At 36.2% G+C, this 17,012-nt stretch overlaps 2 protein-coding genes across 9 annotated transcripts in view; one reads left to right on the top strand and one right to left on the bottom strand.

Moving 5' to 3' along the window:
* The first annotated feature begins 3,697 nt into the window (after window positions 1-3,697).
* Window positions 3,698-7,718, top strand: LOC117918597 (endoglucanase 12). Of its 2 annotated transcripts, none has more exons than XM_034835352.1 (5): window positions 3,698-3,806; window positions 5,762-6,069; window positions 6,166-6,763; window positions 6,840-7,012; window positions 7,096-7,718. In XM_034835352.1, exons 1-5 carry the CDS (start codon window positions 3,731-3,733, stop codon window positions 7,495-7,497), a joined length of 1,557 nt encoding a protein of 518 aa, XP_034691243.1. In that variant the 5' UTR covers window positions 3,698-3,730; the 3' UTR covers window positions 7,498-7,718. The 2 variants fall into 2 exon arrangements, with proteins under 2 accessions (XP_034691243.1, XP_034691242.1); XM_034835351.1 differs by lacking the exon at window positions 3,698-3,806 and adding an exon at window positions 3,813-4,506.
* Window positions 7,719-7,926: 208 nt separating this feature from the next.
* Window positions 7,927-17,012, bottom strand: part of LOC117918598 (beta-hexosaminidase 3) — a 67,889-nt gene continuing 58,803 nt past the window's right edge. For all 7 annotated transcript variants that reach the window (XM_034835358.1, XM_034835359.1, XM_034835357.1 and 4 more), the window contains 4 exons: window positions 10,884-10,982; window positions 10,743-10,802; window positions 8,734-8,984; window positions 7,927-8,286 (listed from right to left, as the gene is read on the bottom strand). In XM_034835358.1, the coding sequence (XP_034691249.1) occupies window positions 8,120-8,286; window positions 8,734-8,984; window positions 10,743-10,802; window positions 10,884-10,982 (577 nt within the window). In that variant the 3' untranslated portion in view covers window positions 7,927-8,119. The remainder of the gene's footprint in view (window positions 8,287-8,733; window positions 8,985-10,742; window positions 10,803-10,883; window positions 10,983-17,012) is intronic.

Genomic DNA, 17,012 nt, shown 5'->3' with positions numbered 1-17,012 from the left:
TATTATTTAAAAATCAAACCTCTTAAAAAATATAAAATTTTAAAATTGTGTATATAAAAATTAACTGAAAATATGTCAAAATTATTTTTTTAAATGATATATTTTTATAATATATTTTTAAAAAAATTGGTTTTCTAAAAATAATAAATTTTCAGAATAATTATTAAAAAAAATTAAGATAAAAAAGTTTCTCAAACATTATAGTAGAAAATAGTTTTTAAGGGTATATTGATCTCTTCATATTTTATATCATTCCTATTAATTATATAACTTTTATGGGTCAAATATTAATTTTTGGATTCAGTTTGGTCCAAAAGACAATCATCTCTTTTACTAATGCAGCATTTTACATTCCTAAACTACCATCTCTTATTTCTTCCCCCCTCTCTCCTTCCTAACCTCACGTCCTAATTGCACCCTTTTTTTTCCCAACCCCACCCCACATTATAACATTATTTTTCTTTTATTTTTATCTTCCTTTTCATCTCTACCCACCCAACCCCGCACCCCACGTAAACTTTTTTTTTTCTTTTCATTTCTTTTATTTTTTTCATATTCTTATTATATTTTAAAACAAAATAATTTCTTTAAATAATAAATTATAAAATGATTTTTTTACTAATAGTATATTATGTAAAATGATTTTATTATATTCAATGTTTTAATGTGAAATTCATAACTCAATTTTTTTAAATAAAAATTATTATTAAAATTTTAAAATAAACAATATTGAATTGAAATGGTTTTTTTAAAAATATATTTTTTATTTTTAGGTTTAATATGTTGAGAGAAGGTTAGAGAGAGTTCTTTATTAAAAATTGTATATATGAAAAAAAAAAATATGACAAAAAATTGTTACATTTAGTAAAATGGATGTTGCGAATAACATTTTTTTCTTTTTCAAGATTCGTGGAAGGAGAATCACACTTACAAGCTAAGCAACAAATAATTAGGGTTATTTGATTAAAAGGGTCATTAAAAATTCAATTTTAGATAACTATTTTATCTATTTTAACCAATTAATTCAAATAATTATTGTTTGTTTGTTTGATAATTTTGTTTGCAATAACTTAATTCCTTTTTATATATTTTTTTAATATCTCATTTACTTTCTTTAGAGTACTTTTTGCCTTTCATTTTTTCAGTTCTTTTTAGGTTTTTATTTTTAAATTTTGGATATTTATTATATAATTTTTTTCCTTAAATAGTAATTTCAATTATAGGCTTTAAACATGAACTTTATCAAAAATAAAATGATTAATTAAAAATAAATAAATGAATTTTTGTTTTCAATTGAAAGTATTAGTGAATGCAAAGTAGTTATAAAATTGACCCTTTCTCAATTTATTAATCTCAAGAATAAAGAAATGAATTAATATGGAGAAAATATAGAAAAATGAAATGAATAAAAAAGTATTTTGTTTATTTATTATATTATAGATGATTCTAAGTGAATATATTTTATATTAGAAATTAATTGATTAACCATAAAAACATTTTATTACATCATTTTAAAATAATAAATATAATATAATCACCTTTAAAATAGAATTGAGTTTTATCTTTAAAATGAAGTTAAGGTTGTTCATTTGACAGTGTTTTTGAAAAACGTTTTTAACCTTAAAATATTGCTTCTTTTTAAAAAAATTTCAGGTGTTTTGAAAAATCACTTGTAACGTTTTTTAAAAAAAAAAAAATACTTCCATTAAAAAACTCTTAGTTTTGTAGAATGAATAAGCAGAATGTTGATTGCTAGCGTCACTCTCCTCATCATCAACAACATATGGGTGTTGAAAATATTGCCAAAGGAGCTTAGACTTTTTCTCTTTAGTCAGTTCCAACGAACTCTCCCCTCTCTTCATTTTTCTGCCATCATTTTTCTGCCATCATTTAATTAAAAAAACTTGGTCAATGCTTTTAAATTAAAGCACTAATGACTCAGTCTCTATATGAAAAAAAAATGAAGACATCACTTCCATTTGGTGTAGTCTGAAAAGAAAAAATAATAATAATACAATAGTGAACCGCAATGGCTCGGTGGGCTGTCCTTGTACAAGGATGAAGATTCCACCAAGAGGGTGTTTGGTTAATAGGAATGTGCACCTCATCTTCATCTTCAACTTCCTCATGGGTAATTAATTAATAATGACAATAGCCACCACCATTCTAGAAGAGGATGATGACTTTTGGGTGATGGGTTGGTTCTATTTTTTGAGATGGACAAACCTTGAAGGACTTGTTTGGTCTCCTCTCATGGTTTGTGTGCATGTTACCTTGGGCCAGGTTGCCCAAGTCAATCGGTTTTTGTAAATTTTATAAAATTGGGTAATGAGAGGGTGTTTTTTTTTTTTTTTTTTTTAAATAATTTGTTTTTAAAATTTAGGTTGTTTATTTTTTTTTATGATTTATTATAAATTTTTTATTGAGTAGAAAAAGTCAAAATATTTAATTTTTTCTAAATAGAAAAAATAATATATTAGTTTTTCTTTACTTTTTAATACTTAATAGAAATAAAATACTAAAAAAATAAACAATCTAATATTTAACGTTATTAAGTATTAAGGTTCTATTTAGAATTGAGTAAAAAAACAAACACCACAGTCACTTAATTAATAGATGATTTTTTTTAAAAAAATTATTGGATATAATGAGGATATTGAGCATTTATGGAAATGATTATGATATTATATATTGATTAAGAAAAAATGTTTTGGACATTATTTATAAATCTATTGATTTCTTTTAACAATGTGAATATATTTTAAAGTCTTAAGATTCATTAAAATATAGGTATTGTGATTTTGATTGAATCAAGAAATGTCTTGATGTAAATAAATAAATAAATAAATAAATAAAAAGCTCTTAATAATGTTTTTGATATTTTAGTAGAATCACAAATTAAATGAGTGTTTAAAAATGATTTCACATGATTTTCTAAATTTTGAAAAGTGATTTTAATTCCAAATACCTAATTTTTGTAAGAAAATGCTTTCAATGAATAGGAAGCACTTCCCCATCGCTCCGATCACTCCCAAGTTCCCAACTGCCTCAAGTGACTCCTCAAATATCCAGATTAAAATTTTAAGGCTTAGGAAGCTTCCCCAAGTAAGACCTAAAGGTAGCTGTAGATGTTACTTGAGTCCCCAGGCTCCTCACCTCCTCTTTCAAAGCACAAGTGGAAAATGAAAACCAAAGAATGGCATAGAACACGGTAGCGTATCCTTTACGGGAAGAGGGGAGAGAGAGAGAGGGAGAGAGAGAGAGGGAGAGAGAGATGGGAAATCAAGCTGGCCAATCCCTGCCAGCTGGTTGAAGTTTTGAGGCCTTCACGACCCCTGCTAAATCACATGTTGTCACACTGTATTTGATTTCTGAATTACCAACTAAACCCCATTAGGCCATTATTTATCTCATTGCTAAAACCCTACACATATAACAAATTTCATTGAAAGGATGATATCCTAAAAACTCTTGTAGCCAGCCAGGCCTCTACTGTGATGTATTTATCACTCCCAAAAGCAGTTTAATTTGGCATTTGAGTATTATACCATTTTTGTATATTTTCCTTATTATACAGTTTTCATTTTCCCAAAACCATCAGATGAGAAGGAAAACCATCTCTCTCATTTAAGTCAACCTTTTCTCTTTCCCTCCCTCTTCCTCCTCTCTCTCTCTCTCTCTCTCTCTCTCTCTCTCTCTCTCTCTCATATATTATTTATAGTATCCAAGCATGAAACATCCAGCAGAGAGAGAAAGGGGAGGAAACCAAGACAGTGTTTCTGCAAATATTGGTGCTTGCTCTGCAGGTCTGGTTGGTCATATATAGACACATGTATATATAGTTCTTCCTCCCTGTCCACTTTTTTGGTCTCCACTTACTATATATACACACTTGTGCAAATAATTCTTCCTCTCTGCTTTGGTTTTTGGTCTTTGGTCTTTGGTATCCCATCAAAACCCCTCCTCTCTCTCTCTCTCATTCCTGGTCAGGTTGTGGGGTTTCATTGAATTGTTGGTTTCAGTCTGGGGTGTTGTTGGCTCCCAATTCTCATTGCTTTTTTGGTATAAAACCAGAGAGTTGATGAGTTGATTTTAGGGGGTAGAGAAAAAAAAAACAAAACAAAAAGATGCACTCAGCAAATCACTGGGGAGGGTCATTGGAGATTAATGGGGACTCAGGCACAGACGATGAGAGGAGCAGAAACATGGAATGGGAGAGGCAGCAGCATCTGCATCAGCATCGTCATCTGGATGAGACCCAACAAAGCTGGCTGTTGGGTCCTCATCAAGGCAACAGCAAAAAGAAATATGTGGACTTGGGGTGCATCATGTGCAGCCACAAGGCCTTGAAGTATACCATCTGGTCTCTTGTTATTTCTTTCGTTGTGATTGCACTGCCCATCATCATTGTCAAATCCTTGCCCCAGCACAAGTCCCATCCTCCTCCTCCAGACAATTACACTCTTGCTCTCCACAAAGCTCTCCTCTTCTTCAATGCCCAAAAGTGTAAGTCTCTCCCAATTCCTCTTTTCTCTGCACAATTTCATTGAATGAGTCAAAACACCCCCCTCACCCTTTTCTATTCCCTATGTTTATTCTTCACCATCAAAATTCCAATGACCCATAAATTGGTGTGAAGGGTCTTGCATTGCACTTTTTTTCCATGACCCGTTGGAAAATCGCCGTGTGGGTCCATTGGTGTGGATTCAAATTCCACCGTTTATCTTTTAGGAAAATTGGAACCAATGAGACCCTACAAACTGTCGCATCATCTTTCTATTTTTAACTTAAGTATATCTGCATTTCATGTCTCTTATGTTCATATTTTGCCCTTGCCCCCCTCACCATTCATATCTGTCTTGCTCTCCAGCCTCATTCTCTTGTCAATTTGTGATATATTGACTGAAATGTCTGTAGCTATTTGTTGCCATGTACCTAGCTGTATATAATGACAAGGATTTTGCCATTTATTAGGCCACTGAAATATTATCTTGGCCTGTGATGAGAAAAAACAAATACACAAGTAAAACATTACAAGGATCATCATCAAGCTTGAAATGAATTTCAAGTAGATTAAACTGTGTGAAGGTTGTCAGTTTGATATGCAAATGGCATCATGGGTTTAAATCTTATGCCAAATTCTATGGTAGTCATCAAACATGATTGCTTTGATGCAGGATGCCTCCATTTATTTTCTGTTAAAATATTCAAGATCAGTCAATATATCGGCTAATTAACTTGAGTTTTGGAAGAGACGAGCCACCCTGTATGCCAAAGGACAAAGACAATTAACAGTCGATTGACAAAAACATGTAGGTGGAAACTTAAGTTTCTGTGTTTATCCTTTGGTATGATTAACAAGTTTGTTGAGAGGCCTCCAGCTATGGATTCTGTTTGTTAGAAGGTCTGGCTTTAGATGTTGCTGGTTAGGTAGGACAACCCTGGCGGTCTATCTAGTCTGCTCAACCCTTTGAATTCGTCAATCATATATATATATATAAACCAAAAAATGGGATATTGACTTTGTAGCAATAGAATAAAAACATGTGATTAGGCAGTAATCCAAATATGCGATTGATGTCTTCATCATCACGGACATGCTTATTGCCTTGCCTAACATGCAGTTTATTTTTTTATGTTAATCATCTTCCCTATACATTTGTTTCTTTTTCTGGGTGGTGGTCATTTATATAGACAGAAACATATTCACAAAATGATGGATGAATAATTGTACTGAAATGAACTGGGTGTGTGGCTGCAGCTGGGAAACTGCCTAAGAGCAATGGTATTGCATGGAGGGGGAATTCAGGGCTAGAGGATGGGAAAGATTTGACTGACGTGAAGGGTGGGCTTGTTGGAGGTTACTACGATGCTGGAGACAATATCAAGTTCCATTTCCCCATGGCATATGCTATGACAATGCTGAGTTGGAGTGTGATCGAATACAGACACAAGTATGAGGCCATTGATGAGTACAACCATGTTCGAGACCTCATTAAGTGGGGGACTGATTACTTACTCTTGACCTTCAATTCCTCTGCCTCCCACATTGACAAAATTTATAGCCAGGTAAGCTGATTAACAGTTAGGACTAATGACGTACTCTGGATCAATGAAGTCATCAAACACCTGATTTGTTTGCCCTTGATGATCATCAATTGCTAGGTTGGAGCCTCGGTAGCTAATTCTTCAAAACCAGATGATCATTACTGCTGGATGAAACCAGAGGACATGGACTATGATAGACCAGTCCAGACTGCAAACTCAGGGCCTGACCTTGCTGGGGAAATGGCAGCAGCCCTGGCAGCCGCATCTATAGTGTTTCAGGACAATACAGCCTACTCCAAAAAGCTCATCAAAGGTGCTGAAACACTCTTTACCTTTGCCAGGGACTTTGGCAAACGGACGCCATACTGTCGTGGGAACCCTTACATAGAACCATTCTACAACTCCACTGGCTACTTTGATGAGTACATGTGGGGTGCTGCATGGTTGTTCTATGCCACAGGAAACAAAAGCTACATCTCCCTGGCAACCAACTCAGGACTGCCCAAGAACTCCAAGGCATTTTACATGATTCCAGACTTGAGTGTGCCCAGTTGGGACAACAAGTTACCAGCCGCCATGCTGCTGTTGACGAGACTCAGGATATTCTTGAGCCCAGGCTACCCTTATGAGGACATGTTGAAGAGCTATCACAATGTGACTGGTCTTACCATGTGTTCCTATCTTCAACAGTTCCATGTCTTCAATTGGACTAAAGGTATGAGAGTTCACTTCTTTATGACTTTGTTCATGAAATTACTTTACTGAGACATGTGGTTTGTGGAAACATTCAGGAGGATTGATTCAATTGAACCATGGGAAGCCACAATCTCTACAGTATGTGGCCAATGCTGCCTTCTTGGCATCTCTTTTTGTTGATTACATGAATGCAACCAGTATTCCAGGCTGGTACTGTGGCCCCAATTTCATTAGAGCAGAAACGCTACGCAGTTTTGCCACCTCTCAGGTTTGCTGCTTTTCTTGTACTCTTCATTTAATGTTAACATGCCCTTTTTCTTAGCTTGTTTCTTTCACATTGCATTCAAGCAGATCAAGTACATTCTAGGCGAAAACCCCATGAAAATGAGCTACTTGGTGGGCTATGGAACCAAATTCCCCAAACATGTGCATCACCGTGGAGCATCCATACCCAATGACAACAAGAAGTACTCATGCACAGGTGGATGGAAGTGGCGTGATAGTCGCAACCCAAATCCTCACAACATCACAGGAGCCATGGTTGGAGGGCCTATTCGGACAGACAATTTCCAAGATATCCGCACCAATTACAACTACACAGAGCCAACATTAGCTGGAAATGCTGGGCTGGTTGCTGCACTTGTGTCCTTGACTAGCAGCGGAGGCATGAGCATTGACAAGAACACCATATTCTCAGCAGTTCCACCATTCTATCCACCAAGCCCACCACCTCCAGCGCCTTGGAAGCCTTGAGATGCCAGCTATTGTCTGATGATGTTTATAGCCGGAGATGTTCATTACATACAAGCACCCTGAAGTTGTGGCCTTCAGTCTCTTGGTTGTACAAAGACAATCAATATGTTTAATCTTGTGGGACTTCCTTGGAGTCAAAAAACATTATTGCATAACACCTTTTTAGTGATATCATGCACACACAGAGGCCAGGTTTGACCTGTTAGCCATACGCTCATCTACTGCAAGTCAGGTCAGTACCATATTTAACCACCTTGGCCTACATTAAGCTGGTTTTCATTCTCAGATCCACTGTCGTCAAAATTAGGAGTTTGTTCTTTGACAACCATGGGGGTAGACTCCAGTTCACACATTCTTTTTCTTGCATGCTCCAGCCATGGTTTCTGTTTCTTGGAGGAAAAATATAATTCCAGCATTTTGAAGGAGAAATTTAAGAGAAACCAACCATTTGCTTTATTAAATAAACTCTAAACTTGGGTTGTTTACATGGCAAACGACATGGCCAATTGGTTATTCAACAGATTATAGTCGTTATTCAAATTCAGTGCACCAGCCTGATTTTATCAAGAGAGTCCATTATTTTTTATAGGAGGAGAGTCCATTATTTCATGATTCATTTTTGCTACTGCTTATAGCAAGAGCCTGGCTCTTCAGGAGCAACTCTACCAGGTCCAACCAATGGAGCAGCAGCAACTCCTCTTTGATTCAGCAAACACCTGAAGTGTGCCAACCTCCCAAAAACTTGGCTTGGATCCTTAGCTAGATTGTCATAAGCGCTCCACAGTCGCTCTATATCCATTGGAAACATAAAAACAAAAAGATAAAAGAAAGGTGTGAGTAAAGAAAATAAATCAAGAGTATACCCAAAGGGGTGCTTTTCATTTTAATCATGTCCTTTTGCCTATAAAAACAAAAGTTTAAGGCAGAAAAGTCCAGAAAGACCGAGCAAGGTAACATTAACAAGACTAGAGATGATTAACAAGGCTCAAAAATAAAACATGGCCCTAAATACAAACTGAATGGCAGAACACAAGAAGGCACCCCAAGTACCAGATTATGGCTTTTGCAGGGTTAAGCAATAACTGAGTCCGATTATTGAGGCAATGCTGAAAGGGAGACAACTTTTATTTGATGTTCTTCCCATGAATGTTGGGCCAGAATTTTTTGGTATTCTAAATATGGTACAAATAAAATAATGAGCAATGGATTTTAACCTTAAAATAAAATGATAAGTACCTGCAGCTGCGGCAGCACGTGGCCATATGGTTTGTTCAATATCTGAGGCATCAATGTGTTCACCCCACATGCATACCTCACCCCCAAGAACTAACTTTTGTTGCTGGTGATTTGTGATATTTGTGAGTGGTTCATTCATATAAAAACCCTCCCATGGGGCATCCAAGTGATCCAAATACCACTTGTCCTGGTTGCTTACAATGCATCTTAGCCCAGCAGCAACCACTTTCTCAGCAACACCACCCCCAAGCCTGCCAGAGAAAGATTCTAAGCAAGAAATTAGCCTTACCTGAAACCCTGGGATATAAGGAAAATATAGTAAAGGCATAGATGCTGCATCATTTCATGATCTGTCATAAGTCTTTGCCTTTTTGAAATTAGTACCACAGACCATAATACTTCAATTAACTTTTTATAAAAAGATTGTGCTACTTAACGTTGAAAGTTTCTGAAGACAATAATACATCAGATTATAAGTTCATACTAAGCTGGAAGAGGAGAATTTCAGGACTGTAACCAGTCTTCTCTTTTAGTTTCTTACATAATATAGCGAGGAATTAGAATGGTCATTTACATAAGATGCTGAATGATTCAGTGATAATATTTGGAGTCTAGGCATGGTTCCATAACAAATAAGAATGCTATAAATTGGATAAATTTCTTAGTAACAAGGATAACTGAAAGCAATTTGGTTCATAACCATATTGCAATAAAATGTTTTTCTTATTAAACAGGGAACTGAAAGGATTTTATGTATTTTAACTGTACTGCCACTGATCAATTGAAGAGCAATACAATCAAGCTTACTTTAACAAGCAGAAATATATCAACCCTCCGACTTTCTATGAACTTTGAGTAAAAAAAAAAAGAAGTAATTTCTATTTCAAGGAATATGACAGAATGGGCAGAGGAACATAGTTCTTAGACAGGAGTAGCCTCCTAAACACAAGAAGCTTTCTGGATCGTATTTATGAGTAACTCAGTGTGACTCCTTAATATATTAATGATTCGCAACCTCCATGATTTTATAAACATGAGACAGTTTATAACTGTTATGGTTGCCTTTGAATATTGAAGGTTGAATGTGGAACATCGTAATGGATGATATTGTTTAGGTTAATTAATGTCAATATTACCTATGTTCATGTCAGATGGGCAATGTGAAACAGGGATATGTGTATTTTCCATAGCTAGAGGAAGGTAGAGATGTCCTCCACTTCATGTTTATGCTTATGTGCAACATTAAATAGGTTGAGCAGGTTGGATGTGTCTCTGTGATATTGTAATATTAAGCACGTTAATGCACTTGAGGTGGCTGAAATTGACAGAGATGTTTACCAATTTATGTTTCATGTTGGAATTTTTACATGGAACAGGTTGATAAGTTTGCTGCATGCTTGCTCTGTGCAGTATTAAATAGGTTTGACACATTTGTAGTGCTAAAAATTGGACAAAAGATGCAGTCTAGTTTATGCTTATGTTTGATTGTAGCTCGTGTTACAGTTTGAACAGCTTTCATGAGGTTGTTTCTGATGTGTAATATCAGTCACTGATGTGTTTGTGGTGGGTGAAATTGGGCAAAATATTATGTTGGACATGGAAGGGAACTGAATTTGGCGTATCTCTATGTTCACATAAGTATATTCAGTGAATATGATTAGTAATATAAACTAATTGTAATTGCTGATTGAAAATATCTCAAGAACACATTCTTACGATATTTACTATTTTCACAGCTTCCAGATCATTAATGCTAAATGCGTTTGCATGCTCTTCTGACTCTGAAAATGTGTTTTTGTCCTTTTTATGAAACACAATTTCAGAGGAGGCCCTTATTTAAAAAAAAAAAAGATTACCACAGTTAAAAAATTAAAAAGATATCCAAATCATGATAAATTTATTCACTAATTCAAATAAAGCTGCACCAATGCAATGCATATTTGTGACAAAAAATAAAATTTATTCCATAAGGAAAAATGCATATTATGCAAGTAACAATAAGGTCATACCAGTTGTGCACCACAGTCTTTCGGCTTAATTTACTTCCAAAGTCATTGAAGGTCTCTTCCCTGTTATTTTTCACATTCATGGATAAGATGTAAAGCCCATGCAGACAAGGGGTTATAAAAAATCATATCCAAGATTCATACCAGTTAATTATTTCATATCCATGGGATAAAGCTATTTTCTGCGCTCGCAAGACAAAGTACTGATAAGCGCCAGACGTATCCAGACCATGTTGTCTTAACCTACATCAAACTGTTAGTATGGCATTTGGTGGGGAATGATTTTTCCAAACCCGCTCAAGAAAATTGAATCAAAAAAGTTTAGAGGAAATGGTGATGAAAATTTTCCAAGGATATTGTACAGGAAACAAACAATTGTTAAAACACACACACACAAAATAAAATAAATAAATAAATAAATAAAAATAAAAATAATAAAAATAATAAAAAACAGGATACAGTAAGGATGAGCTATCCTTCAACACAAGCAAGGATCCTAACATCCCACAAAAATGTGAGACTACAACATCATAAATCTCAAATACACAATAGACCCTGATAAATAACGAGCAAGGCAGCCCCAACAAATGCATTAAGCAATGAAGCTCCACTTTTGGCCAACTGATCTACTACTTGATTGGTGAATCTAGGATTCATAAAAAGATTCCAAACTCACGCATCCTATTTCCATATAGCCCTCTTCCTCGAAGAAACCAATAAGATAACAACACTTGCATCCTTCCACCAGAAAGTTGATAATCCCTGTAGTCTTCACCTCCATCAAGCCTTCCAACAAGGAAACATCTTAGCCTCGATTTCCAATTCATAGCCTACTGGCTAAGAAAGGGACAAATAACAAAGGCTCCACGAACGCCAAGATGGGAAGGGTTCATTGATGAATATCCATTGTTAGTCTAGTCAATTTAAGCTTTTAAGAAAGTTGGTAATTCAACATGGTATCAAAGTTATGGTTAACTAGAGGTCTTGAGTTCAAGTCTTGAGAATTGTCCTCATCTATTTATCTATAATCTATGTTGGAATATCTGGAAAAATCCACTCCAAGCCCCATGTCAAGAATCTAGGAATATTGTTGTTATTTTTAGGAAAAATGATAAAATTTGATATCTATTTTTAAATTAAGATTTTACCCTGATATTTATTTTTAAAATTCAGATTTAGTTATTGTTAGTTTCTTATTCTATTTTTTAGGGAAGTTCGTATTTTATAGTTAGAGGAGTCTCTATTTTTTAGGGAAGTTCCTATTTTCTAGCTAGAGAAGTCTTTTTTTTTTTTTTTGGGAAGTTTCTATTTTCTAGTTAGAGGAGTCTCTATATAAACTTATATTGTATCCTTCGTATTTTATTCATAAAAGAGAATTAATAAAAATTTATTTTCCTCAAAGCCTACATGGTATCAAAGCTTAGGCTCTTTATCAAAAAATTCCCATAGTGAAGACGACTATGACTGGGGCCAACAAAAATTCATTTTTCTCAATTACAACAGGGGATGGCCAGACAAATCTGGTTGCTTCCCTAAATGGACCTGATATCTCATCATTTAGTTCTACCCTTCAATTAACAGTTCATAACCCGATATCTCCTCATTTAATTCTACCCTTCAATTAACAGTTCATAAATTAAATGGTAAGAATTATTTAGAATAGGTGTAGACTATGAAACTAGCAATCGATGAAAGAGGAAATCTTGGACACCTAACTGGTGAGGTGAATAAACTAATTGCAGGTGATCCAAAGTTGGCAGCATGAAGATCAGAAAATTCCATGATAACCTGGCTTATCAACTCAATGGAGCCAAAAATAGGGAATCCCCATCTCTTCATAAAAACTACCAAGGAAGTGTGTGGAAATCCCATATGATTTGGGGGGTGATTTGGAGGATATTGTGGTAGAAGATTGAGGCCCCAATTAGATTTGATATTTAGGCTACATGTTTGGTTTGATTTTTATATTTCCATATTTTGCTCTCTGTGTATATGTTAAATAAGGACCCGATTATGTAAAATATATACGATTGAATATACAATTGTATTATTCTCAGTTTCTTCATGGTATCAAAGCACGGATTGCTCTAAAACCCTAATCAATCCATGGCTGCCCAAAAAGGAGACAACCATGAGTCCAATCAATCGGCAACCCAGGAAAGAGAGTTGGAGATAATCTCCTCCATGGGCTCGGTCGGTGCATTCGACAACTCCCCACTCCATCTTACCGTTGAAAAATTGAACGATAAGAATTACAGAGAGTAGGCATAGACAATCAAGCTTGTTATTGACGGAAAGGGAAAGCTCGGGTTTCTTACCGGTGAGACTCGACAACCACCTCCGATTAATGCAGCAGCATCCCAGAAATGGTGGTCCGAAAACTCGTTCATCACCTCATGCTTGATCAACTCCATGAAGCCAACTATTGGCAAAACGTACATGTTCCTCCCGACGGTAAAGGATGTGTGGGATGCGATATGGGAAACATACTCCGATGCCGAGAATGCTTCCCAATTTTTCAAACTCAAGACGCGGCTCCGGAAGATGAAGCAAAGAGATCGAGAAGTCATAGAATACTACACCGAGGTGCTGGGTTTGTGGCAAGAACTCGATCTCAGCTGCGAAGAGGAATGGGAGTGCACAGGTGATATGTGTGATTCAAGCAGAAGATGGAGAACGAGAGAGTCTTCGAGTTTCTAGTGGCATTGAACCGCGAGCTTGACGACGTTAGGAGCAGAGTTCTTAGTCGCTGGTTGCTGCCCTCCATCTGAGAGGTCTTCTCTAAGGTGCAACGTGATGAGAGCAGAAGGAAAATGATGCTACAAGAACATATCACTTCTGGGCCCGAGGCTTCAGCACTTGTAACCTGTGGGCCTCATGCTGGATCTGGCCCAAGACAGTCTAAGAGGACTTACTATGAGCATTGTAAGAAAATGGGCCACACTAAAGACACTTGTTGGACTTTACATGGCAAACCCGCAGATTGGAAGCCCAAACAGCCCAAATAAAGCCCATGGTCATCAAGCTTCCACCGAAACCCAGGCAAACAAAACACCCACAGAAAATCATTAGTCAGCTTCTAGTGTGGGGTTTAATTCCAACCGACTTGCAAAATTATATGAGCTTCTTTCTAATTTCCAAGCAAAATCAGTCTTCTACTACTCTGTCATCTAGTTCTTTAGCCCACAAAGGTACCTTTCTGAAGCACTTAGCACCACGTCTCATATTACTCCTTGGATTATTGACTCTGGTGCATCTGATCATATGACTGATGCTCATCATTTATTTTCTACATCCTCTCCTTGTACCGGTAATTTAAAAGTAAAAATTGCAGATGGTACTTTATCCCCAGTTGTTGGCAAAGGGAGTATTCGTATTTTTGAGTCTATTACTCTCAACCCTGTCCTACACGTTCCTAATTTATCTTGCAATTTGTTGTCTATTAGCCAGTTAACCAAACAATCTAATTGCTCGGCTAAATTCCTACCCTCTCATTGTGTCTTTCAAGACCTATCATCGGGGAAGATAATTGGCAGTGCTAAAGAACGTGAGGGGCTCTATTACTTCGACAAAGCTAATGCGAGTGGACAATGTCCTCCTACTGTTTGTAATTCTACATCTAGTCCTGGGAAAGTGAACTTTTGTTATGGCACAAAAGGATGGGTCATCCTAGTTTTCAGTACTTGCAACATTTATTTCCTTCACTATGTTCAAATAAAGCTTCATGGGATTTTCAGTGTGATGTGTGTGACCTTGCCAAACACCATCGTGCATCTTTTCCTAAATCTAAGTATAAACCATCCATACCATTTACTCTGATTCATAGTGATTTATGGGGACCCTCACGTACCCCTAATAGGACCCATAAAAAATGGTTTATTACTTTTATTGATGATCACACTCGCCTGTGTTAGGTATATTTGTTGACTGATAAAACTGAGGTTCGATCAATCTTCATGAACTTTCACTCTATGATACAAACTTAGTTTCATACCAAAATTCAAATTCTATGTACTGATAATGGTACTAAGTATTTCAATCACTCCTTGGGCACTTATCTACAAGAAAATGGTATTATCCATCAAAGTTCTTGCGTTGACACCCCTCAGCAAAATGGGGTTGCAGAACGGAAAAATAGACATATTCTTGAAGTTGCTCGTGCCTTGCTGTTTACCTCTCACATGCCCTCACAATTTTGGGGTGACTCCATTTGGACAACCACATACCTTATTAACCGAATGCCTAATCGGGTCCTATTTTTTGTCACACCTCTACAGAAATTCCAAGAGTTTTTTCCCCATTCTAGACTCGGTGCACATCTTCCACTTCGTGTCTTTGGGTCCATTATGTTTGTCCACACTTACGCACCCAAGCGGAACAAATTGGATCCTAGAGCACTTGAATGTGTCTTTTTTGGCTACTCTTCCACACGAAAGGGCTACAAATGCTATGACCCAATTTCACAGAAACTATATGTTAGCCTAGATGTCACCTTATTTGAGCATACTCCCTACTACTCGCTTCAAGGGGAGTCCGTGAGTGAAGCTAGACCACCCTTAACCTTAGACTACCTCGATGTCGCTGTGTTCGAATCCACTCCATGCCTTATATCTAACCCTACGCCTAATACAAAAGGACATTTGAACTCAGGGGGAGATACAGAAATATAGACAAATAGGGAAACACTCGTCTACTCAAGGAGGCCAAAATTGAAGTCCAATGAGACACTCACCTCCGAAGCACTAAAAGAGTTAGAACCGATGATAGTTCCAATCCCTCAGGAGTCTGGCTCCAATCCTGATCAGGTAACAGATGACTTACCCATTGCTCTTAGGAAGCAACCTCGTTCATGTACTCTCCATCCTATCTTGAAATTTGTGTCTTATAATGTTCTTTTTGCAAAGTGTTGTGCTTTTCAACTAACCTTGACAGAATCCAGATTCCTAAAAACATTCAAGAAGCCTTGGAGATTCCAAAATGGAGAGAGGTAGTGATGGAAGAAATAAGGGCATTGGAAAAATGGAACTTGGGCAGTGATGAGTTTGCCAAGAGGGAAGAAACCAGTGGGCTATAAATGGGTATTCACAGTGAAATACAAGGCGGATGGCACAGTATAATGATAAAAAGTCCGCCTAGTTGCAAAGGGGTTCACTCAGACCTACGACATCGACTACATCGAGACATTTGTGTGAAACCAAGGTTTGGTTAATCTCGGTTTTGATGATAACAAAACAAGGTTTAAAACTAATGATTATATTTCAAGTGTGATTAGGTAAGACAAATTCCAAAGTGGCAATCACAAAGACAAATCAAGCCAAGGAGAAATCATGAAGAACAAGACCACCTTAAAGAGAAGTGTTTTTCAAGACCAAAGCTTCATAAGATCTCTTTGTAAGGTTATTGGTGCACTAAGATTTTCATGCATTAAATTCTTTACTTATGCACCAAAATCATCCAAGAGTTATTTTGTTTTAAATATTTTTAAAATTGGATGATTTCATGTTTTCAATTAAAACCTTGTGTCAAATGTTTTTCAAACTTGTTTAAAAAGTTTTAAGTTGAAAAACGGCTCAACCGGTTGAACCAAATGAGGAACCGGTCGACCCCCACCTCAACCGATCGAGGTCCCACGATCATCTGTCAAGCGTTAAATGCTAACGGTTAGTCAATTGGTCAACCCTCAGCTCAACCAGTCAAACCCCCAACGGCTAGTTTGGTTTTTTTCCTCTATAAAAAGGCTCCAAATCTTCATTGTTTAAGAGTTTAACCTTCCCAAACCTTTCTTGAATATATTTGAGCATCAGAAGAGTGTTTTGAGTGCGTCGTTGTTCTAAAACTTGCATATCGTTAGTGCACCTTTCAATCCTATTTTTTTTGTATCATTTGAGCTTAAAGTTTTTGTACTAGGATTTTGTGAGATCATTTATTTGTAAATCTTTGAGATGAAGTTTTTCAAGTGTGTGGTATCATTTGAAAAGTTGTTCAAGAGTGGGGTATCTCTTGAGAAGTGTAAAAGGTAATTGAAGCCAAAAATCCAAGATGGTGGATTGGAACCATAATCCAATTGTATTACTTAAAGGCTTGGTTTGAAAGCCTTGAATTAGTGGAACCTCAAGCTTAGGATTGAAGTTAGAGGAGTGGATGTAAGTTTGGTTGCGCCGAACCACTATAAAATCTCGTGTTTGCATTCTCTCTTCCCTATTCTTTTACTCTATATGCAATTATCTTTATATTGTTTTATTATATACTTGCATATAATTGTCTTTTATATTC

Source organism: Vitis riparia, chromosome 7, assembly GCF_004353265.1.
Source record: "Vitis riparia cultivar Riparia Gloire de Montpellier isolate 1030 chromosome 7, EGFV_Vit.rip_1.0, whole genome shotgun sequence".
Taxonomy (NCBI): domain Eukaryota; kingdom Viridiplantae; phylum Streptophyta; class Magnoliopsida; order Vitales; family Vitaceae; genus Vitis; species Vitis riparia.
The sequence above is the reverse complement of the archived record's forward strand: the minus strand, read 5'-3'. Positions and strand labels throughout refer to the sequence as shown.